Source organism: Tetrao urogallus (genome assembly GCF_951394365.1).
Source record: "Tetrao urogallus genome assembly, chromosome: 6".
NCBI lineage: Eukaryota > Metazoa > Chordata > Aves > Galliformes > Phasianidae > Tetrao > Tetrao urogallus.
In genome coordinates this window covers 6619869-6628310 of record NC_136819.1, presented here as the reverse complement: position 1 = coordinate 6628310, position 8442 = coordinate 6619869, and the positions used below count along the sequence as shown (strand labels likewise).

The following is an 8442-nucleotide window of genomic DNA, read 5'->3' as shown; positions in this document are numbered from 1 at the left end:
GCGATACATTGACATTACACTGTTTTTTCGTTCGCAACATCCTATCGCTGGCATAGGGAGGTCGGTACAAGCACTCAGCGTTTCAGCCCAACAAATTTGAAGAGGGCGGGATATAAAACCGTCATAAAAAGCCAAATATCAACATAAAATCCGATGAGGAAAGACAGAGCCTACGAAAGGGAACCTGAGCACGGCGGCCACTACACATCACGGCGCATGCGGATGGGCTAGCACCGACGGGTTTAAAGGAAGGCAGCGCAGAGCAACCCATCATGGCGGCTGCCCTCAGTTTTCCCGCCCAAGGGTCGCGGCGCGCGGCTCTCCGCCTGCCCCGAGTGCGCATGCGCGGCTGCATGAGGCGCCGGCTCCGCGCACCACCGCCCGTTCCTGCCATGTCGGAGCGGCTCGGCAGACCCACCTGCCTCCTCGTTGCCAGCGCTGCCGCCGCGGGTGAGCCGCTCTGGGGGCAGCCCCGAGTCGCCCAACGCTCTCCTCCCTCCCTCCCGGCCCGGCTGTGCGAGTTGCTCCGGCCCCTTTTCCTGTCAGACCGGCTCCTCCCCTCCGCGGTGCGCGGCCCTATGGTGTTCGTGTGGTCCCGCTTCCCGCGCGGTGCCTTGAATTAACATTCTGACGATCTGCTGAGCTTTTAAATGACCTGAGGTAGGTAAAATCCCGGCTGGCGGTACAATGCAGCTGTTGGGCTCTGTTTTCCAGGGGTGTCAGCCCAGTCCTTCCTGCAGTGTTTCACGCTGAGCAGCTCTGCCTTCAACCTGCAAGTTGCCACTCCCGGGGTGAGTAAGAACTGGAATTGTTGTGATTTCAGGCTAAATCCCTGGTATGTGTGAGCTTACTGTCTGCATGCGCCCTGGGAGAGCTGCGGGTGCAATTTGGGCAGTATGGTGTTGCCCATCAGGTTGTATCAGCATGCATTCTGCCAGTATGGCTTGCAAAGGATGAGGTAAAGAGAGGCAGGACCCAAGGAGCCTGCCACTCTGTTATATGAGCTGTGGGGAAGGTCCTGCTGAGATGGACCAGTTGTAAAACTGGGTACTGTGTAAGGTAGAGGAGCAGGAGAGGCACCTGAAGCCTGTCTGCTGCTTGGTGGCAGCAGGGAGGGGGCCAGAGGCTGGCACTGTTCCCTTTCTGCTGCTGCAGCAGAGTCTGGTAGAGTTGGAGCAGTGGGCAGTGGCTTTCTTAGGATGATTGACTGGTGGGGACCCATGGGTGCCACTGTCTGGACAGGTGCTAGCAAGCTCCTCTCTTCCCCAGAAGCTGTTTCCTGCGTGAGCTGGGTGCTTGCACTGCTCCTCAGGTGGCTCTTGTTCAGATCTCTCCCTGCAGAGCAGGGGCAGCCATAGAATCATAGGATGGCCTGCTATGTGCAGGGTTGCCAACCACCAGACCAGGCTGCACAGAGCCACATCCAGCCTGGCCTTGAATGCTTCCAGGGATCGGGCATGCACAACCTCCTTGGGCAACCTGTTCCAATGTGTAAATGTCTGTGTCTCATTGCTTCAGGCCAGCTCTTCACTTAAAGTGTTCAAGCAGTTGTGGATAATCTCTCTTGAAGCATGGGTGGTAGTAGAAAAGTAACTAAAAAAAATGCAAAGGAGAAGAGTTAGTTGTTCTCGGTTTGAGACTGAGAGACAGCAAGACACAGGAACGAAGATGAACAGACAACCATGTTGCTAGAGACAAACATGGTTATTAAATAAGTCTATCAGTCAGATTAATCCTACAGTTTAGGCTGACTAAAACAAGATGTGTTGGAAATAGTTAAAATAAATAGACTCATCATATCCTGATTTACTTTTCTTTCTATTCCTCGAGTTCAAACTTGGATAGAAGCCAAACTTATTTTATCCATATTTATACTACTCAGCAATGCCACCTCTAAAATACCTTGAAACAGCCAGAGAAAGAAGTGAAGATCAAAACATATGCTGTCATTCTCATCTCCTCTATTACTGCTTATTTTATTGGAACCTTCATCCCTTCTGCCAGAATATGGTGGGAGTTGGTTTGTGAATTGAGCAACTGGTGTACCTTTTTATGAGCTTCTTTCTCTACCAGAAATCAGTTTCCCAAGCAATATTAACAAAAGCAAATAGCAATATTTTCTCAGTTTGTCACCATGTTTTGCAGATGCTCCTTGACTTCAGTAGCACAGTTCTGCAAGGAAATAGCTGTGTATGTGAGTGCTCAGCAGTCTCCCAAAGACTGCTTTGTAGGTCCAACCAGAAAAAGACACTACATCCATTTTGCTGATGGCATAAACAGGAGATGTTTATGATTCCTGTGCTTTTACTTGAAAACATCAGGATGTGAGCTAACAAAATCAGTTACATGCTTTGTGCCTTCTAAATCACACCCTTCTCTATAAGATCATGCGCTTAATCTGTAAAGGCAAAGTTTGATGTAGAGATGTTGTCTAGATGCAAGATTTGAGTGTATCCTAAGTTTGAAGTTATCACTAAATTGGAGGAGCTTTGACTGTCTCAAGGGTAAAAAAGCCTTGCAGAGGGATCTTTGACAAATGTGAGGGCTGGGCAGTAACTGAGCGTGTCAAGTTAAGAGCAGGTGCCAAATTCTGCACCTGAGCTGCAGCAATCCAGGAGATACATAGAGTCCTGGGGACAAGAGGCAGGAGAGCAGCCCCATAGAAAGGGATCTGGAGGTTCTTGCTGATGGCAACCTGAAGCTGAGTCAGCAGTGTTCCCTGGCAGCCCAAGGGGCCAAACCATACCCTGAGGTGATGCATCAGGCCCAGCACTGCCAGCTAGGCAAGGGAAGGGATTATCCTGCTTTTTGTTGGTGTGGTTTCACCTCGAACCCTGTGTGACATAGTGGTATGGAGTGTACTTTCAGCACTTTGCTGATGGCACTGAGCTGTGTGGTGCAACTGATACAATGAAAGGAAGCAGTGCCATCCAGAGGGACAGGTTGTATCCTGGGCTGCATCAACAGAGGGGTGGCCAGCAGGGCAAGAGAGTTAATTGTCCTCCTCTGCTTTGCCCTTGTTAGGCCCCATCTGGATTTCTGTGTGCAGATCTGGGGCCCCCAGCACAAGGGAAATGTGGAGTTGTAGCAGATCCAGAAGAGGCTATGAGCATGCTCAGAGGGCTGGAGCACCTCTCCAATGAGGAAAGTTTGAGGGAGAGCTGAGCTTCTTCAGTCTGGAGAAGGGAAGGCTCTAGGGAGACCTTATTGCAGCACAGGTAGGTAGTGATAGGACAAGGGGGAAGATTTTAAAGTAAAAGGGGAGATTTTGTACGGTAAAAGATGAGATGTGGAGAAGAAATTCTTTGCTCAGAGTATGGTGAGGCACTGGCACAGGCTGCCAGAAGAAGCTGGAGGTGCCTATTCCTGAAGAAGCTCGAAATCTCCCGTGCCTGTCCTTCAGGAAATGTAGTAGAAACCTGTGTGTGCTGATGCTAGCTGTAGCTTGCAAACCTTTTTTCCACTAGGGCAAGTCAATTGATTTTGTGGATGTGAATGAGAGCAACATGCGCTGGATACAGGATTTCCGTATGAAGTCATATGCAAGCCCTGCCAAGCTGGAGTCAATTGATGGTAAGGTCTTTGCTGTTGGCTTTTGTGTCACTTCCATTTATCAGGGAAACAGATTCTTCTTCGTGTTGTGCTTTTAGAGAAGAAGGGTACAGAAAAGGCATGAAAGCTTTTGTTTTAAGAGGAAGCCATAGCAACCACGTTTATCTTCCTTCTTACTACTATGTCATATTTTAGCAAAATGCTTATTAAGAAAATTAATATCTGAAGTAGCAGACAGAGCTTTTAAGCTTTGTCTATGTAAGAAACATCTCATTAAAAATGTGTCCTAGGACAAAGAACTCCTACCTCCTCTTCTATTCTACATAGAATAGAACACATCATTCGGTTTCCTTAGTTCTTTCAGTCTATGAAGCTTTTGAACAACTTATACACTGTTGTCTGAAGTTTATTGAATCTGAAATGAATTTATGGTCAGGTGGTTTTTTAGTTAAGTTACTTTTTTTCCTCTATACTAGGTGCTAGATACCATGCACTGCTGATTCCAAACTGCCCAGGGGCTACGACTGACCTTGCAAACAGTGGGTACCTGGCAAAGATATTGCAGCACTTCTGCACAGAGAACAGTAAGTGAACATCGTCTCATAGGGAAGTCCTAATTCCCTGGAATGTACTGGAAATGTAATACAGCACAGAAGAAGCAGTCTAGGGGTTTCTAGAATGTGTGGAAGATAATTTAATGATGCAGTTGATAAGAGAGCATACCGGGTAGGTGCCTCATAGATGTGATGTTCACAAACAGAGAAGGACTGGTGGGAGATGCAGAGGTTAGGAACTGTCTTGAGCAGTGCAACCATGAGATGTTAGATTTTCTTGGTGAAGTCAGGAGGGAAACTCAGCAAAACTGCTGCCTTGGACTTCTGGAGGGGCAGACTTTGAATTGTTCAGGACACTGGGGGGGCTAGGGGGGAGACTCTTGGGATTCAGTCCTGAAAGTTAAAAGGGGTCCAGGAAGGTTGGTCACTCTTAACAAAGGAAGTGTTAAAGGCACAGGAGCAGGATGTCCCCTGTGCCACAAGATGAGCTGGTGAGGAAGAAGGCTGATGTGGATGAAAAGGGAACTGAAGCTCCAGGAGCAGAAGTCTGACCTCCTGTGGAAGAAGGGATGGGCAACCTGGGGAGAGTACAAAGAAATTGTTAGGATATGCAGGGAGAAAATTAGAAAGGCGGAAGCCCAGCTTGAACTCAACAAGGTCACTGTAATAAAAGGCAACAAAAACTTAAATGAATATATTAACAATAAGAGGAGGGCTAATGAGAATCTCCATCCTTTGGTAGGTGCAGCAGGGAACTGCTGAAGATAAGGAAAATGCTGGGGTTCTCAGTGCTTTCTTTACATCTGTCTTTAAAAGTCAGATCAGTTATTCTCAGGGTACTCTACCCCCTGACCTGGAAGTGTGGGATGGGCAGCAGAATAATTGTTTCCACCTGAATCATGGGGGGGTTTAAAGACCTACTGTCCCACCTGGACTGCTGCAAGTTCATGGATGGAGATAAGATCCACCTGAGGGTGCCGAGGGAGCTGGTGAAGTTGATTGCTAAGCTGCTTTCCACCATCTATCAGCATTCCTGGAGAGGTCTTGGGGGTTTGAATGCTTGCCAACATGACTCCCATCTACAGGAAGGCTTGTATGGAGGATCTAGGAAACTACAGGCCTGTCTGCCTGACCTCAGTGCCAGGAGAGGTTATGGAGCAGATCATCTTGAATGAGATCCCACAGCATGTGTGGGACAGCCAGGAGATCAGGCCCAGTCAGCATGAGTATATGAAAGGCAGGTCCTGCTTGACCAACACGGTCTGCTATGTGTGGGTGACCTGCCTTGTTGATGTGGGCTACCTAGAATTTGGCAAAGCCTTTGACTCTGTCTCCCACAGTGTTCTGGAAAAGCTGGCAGCCCATGGCTTGGACAAGTGCACTCTTTGCTGAGTAAAGAACTGGCTGGATGGCTGGGCCCAGAGGGCAGATGTTATGGAATGAAGTCCTACTGGCAACTGGGCATGAGTGGTGTTCCCCAGGGGTCAGTACAGGGACCCATCCTGTTTAATGTTTATTGATGATCTGGATGAGGGAATTGAGGTGTGCTGTCAGTAAGTTCATAGATGACTTGAAACTGGGAGGAAATATTAATCTTGAGAGGAGGAAGGCCCTTCAGAGGGATCTGGGCAGGCTGGATTGCTGGGCTGAGGATGATGGGATGAAGTTCAACAAGACCAAGTGCCAGGTCCTGCACTTTGGTCACAACAGTTGCAGGCAATGCTATAGGTGTGGGGCAGAGTGGCTGGAAGAAACTGACCAACACCCCAGGTCTGCGTTTGGCTGAACATGAGTCAGCAGTGTGTCCAGGTAGCCAAGAAGACCAGTGACATCCTGGCTTGTGTCAAAAATAGTGCAGCCAGCAGGAGCAGGGGGATGATGGTATTTCCTGTACTCAGCTCTGATAAGGCCACGTCTTCACTACTGTATTCAGTGTTGGGCCCCTCACTACAAGAAAGACATTGAGGTGCTGGAGAGAAGGGCAGCAAGGCTGGTGAGGGGTCTGGAGCACAAGTGTTATGGGGAGTGGCTGAGGGAGCTGGGATTGTTTCTTCTGGAGAAGAAGAGGGTCAGGGAATACCTTACTATCCTCCTGAAAGGAGGCTGTGTGGAAGCTGGGGGTCTGCCTTTTCTCCCTGGTAACCATAAATAGATGAGAGGGGATGACCTCAGGTTTGCACCAGGGAGGTTCAGGTTGGCTGTTTGGAAAAAAATTCTTCTCCAAAAGAGTGGTCAGGAATTGGAATGGGCTGCCCAGGAAGATGGGTTCAAGAAATGTGTAGATGTGGAACTAAAGAACATGATTTAGTGGATGACATTGGGATGGTTGGACTAGATGATCTTGGAGATCTTTTCCAACCTTAATGATTTTATGATAATTAGATACTTTGCTAAACGAGATAGTCTTGCATGAATACTAAGTAGTAGGACTGTTACCTGAAGAATGCTTACATGGTAGTTCTGGAGTGTTGCAGCATTCAGAATTGTAAAGAGGTGGCTTTACCTCTGGGGGGTATCTTCACTTAAATAGTACCTTCTTTGTGCAAATAAATAATTTTGTGCAAATATTTTTTGTGAGGAGGTTCTCAGATACAGAAATGCTTTTCTCCTGGTCGATGGGATTCAAGGTTCAAAGCCAAATATGGGATATACCAGACTAGTCATTAAAGCCCCAGCAGACTGGTATTTTTGGCAGTTTGAAGATGCTTACAATTTTTTAAATGTGCTTTGATCTTTCTCTAGAGCCTATCTGTGCTGTTGGACATGGTGTTGCAGCTTTGTGTTGTGCCACCAATGAGGATAAAACCTGGGTATTTCAGGGATACAGCCTGACAGGGGTAGGTTGAGCTTTCATCTCGCTTCCTGGGATTTTTTTGTTATCCTTTTACAGGGATCTTTTCCTATCTGGGGCCCTGTGGCTTGAGATGGTGATGCCATCTTATGCTAGAACTTATTCTAGAACTTACTTTCTACACACAAATCCATCAGCTTGGTGTGCTTAATTTACATTCAAGGAGCTGTTATTAGAAGGGGGCCCAACACCACTCATGAGGGGATTGTTTCACTTCGCCTCACACACTGGGAGTGCTTTATTTCTCGTATACATTCAGGACATGAATGTATTAGTGTGTTAGTCCTTGGAAAGCTTCAGAACTGAGGGCAGGGAGAACTGTGGGTATGATATCTGTTAAAGATGCTCCTTACCTGTTCTAGTTGAATAAGAAGTGTTTGAATATCGAATGCATGGGGCAGATCTTCCTGTGGTGTCATTCTTTCCTTTGTTGCAGGAGGATTTTCAGTTTGCTACCTGAGGGAAGTCTGTAGAAGCTGTCTGTAGTCACTTAGTTTTCTGCTTTGTTTCACTTTCATGGTAGTGGGAACAGAAAATATATATTACAGAGTTATGCTCACCTTTTATTTCTACAAAAGCAAGACAATTACTTTTTTCTTTTTCAGCCCTCTGTGTATGAACTAATAAGGCAGCCTAATTTTGCCAGTTTGCCCATTATTGTGGAAGACTTTGTGAAAGATTCTGGAGCTACGTTTAGCGGTACGTCACTCTTGACCAGCACTTTGTTTTGTGTCCGTGTTGAAAATAAACATTTGCATGCCCATTTGACGCAGGAGAGTTTCCACTGCTGTGCAGATCTGCAGTCCATGCCTGCAGGGGAATGTCTGTGTGTAGGCAGTGTTCTGTAGCTGTTTCTTTGCTGCGTGGCAGGGAGCGTGTGCTCTGCTGGGAGAGGTTAAGTGCACGAGGACTTGGGGCTTTTTTTCAAGCAGAACGTGTTGCCTTGTTGAGAAATGGAGGCAGTATATTAAATGCTTTTGGTTACTCTTGTCAGTTATCCTCTAGCTCTGAATAAAACATGTGATGATCAATCTCATTTTTTCAGTATTAGTCATTTCATTGTTTATTATTAGCTAAATGTGGAAGCTTACCATTCAAGGGACCAGTCCTTCTGTCCTTTTAGAGAAGGGCTTTCTAGTGAAGCTGTTGCACGATTGGGTGCTCACGATCATCCCTGTCTGTTGGGGCTATAGATTCACTGAGCAAATCTCCCTGGTCTCAGTAGTTACCTTCTGCATTAGTTTTATGAGGTGAAACACTGAAACTGAAGCAGTGTCCACTAACACACCTGTTGTTTTTTTTCCTCCTATATGCAGCCAGCCAACCAGATTCTGTACACGTTGTGCTGGACAGGCACTTGGTGACAGGACAGAATGAAAATTCCACCCTTCCAGCTGTCCAGAATCTTCTTATTCTTTGCAACGTCAGGTGAGGCAATATGGGAGGTGAGGACTAGGAACAGATAATGTCAAAGGATCTTTAGCT

General features: G+C 47.0%; 1 protein-coding gene across 1 annotated transcript; it reads left to right on the top strand.

The window, feature by feature from the left end:
* Positions 1–392: 392 nt before the first annotated feature.
* Positions 393–8389, top strand: GATD1 (glutamine amidotransferase class 1 domain containing 1; the record flags this gene model as incomplete). Its single annotated transcript, XM_079537303.1, has 7 exons — positions 393–450; positions 715–791; positions 3468–3573; positions 4029–4136; positions 6849–6943; positions 7563–7656; positions 8274–8389. 7 exons carry the CDS (start codon positions 393–395, stop codon positions 8387–8389), a joined length of 654 nt encoding a protein of 217 aa, XP_079393429.1.
* Between the last annotated feature and the right edge of the window lie 53 nt (positions 8390–8442).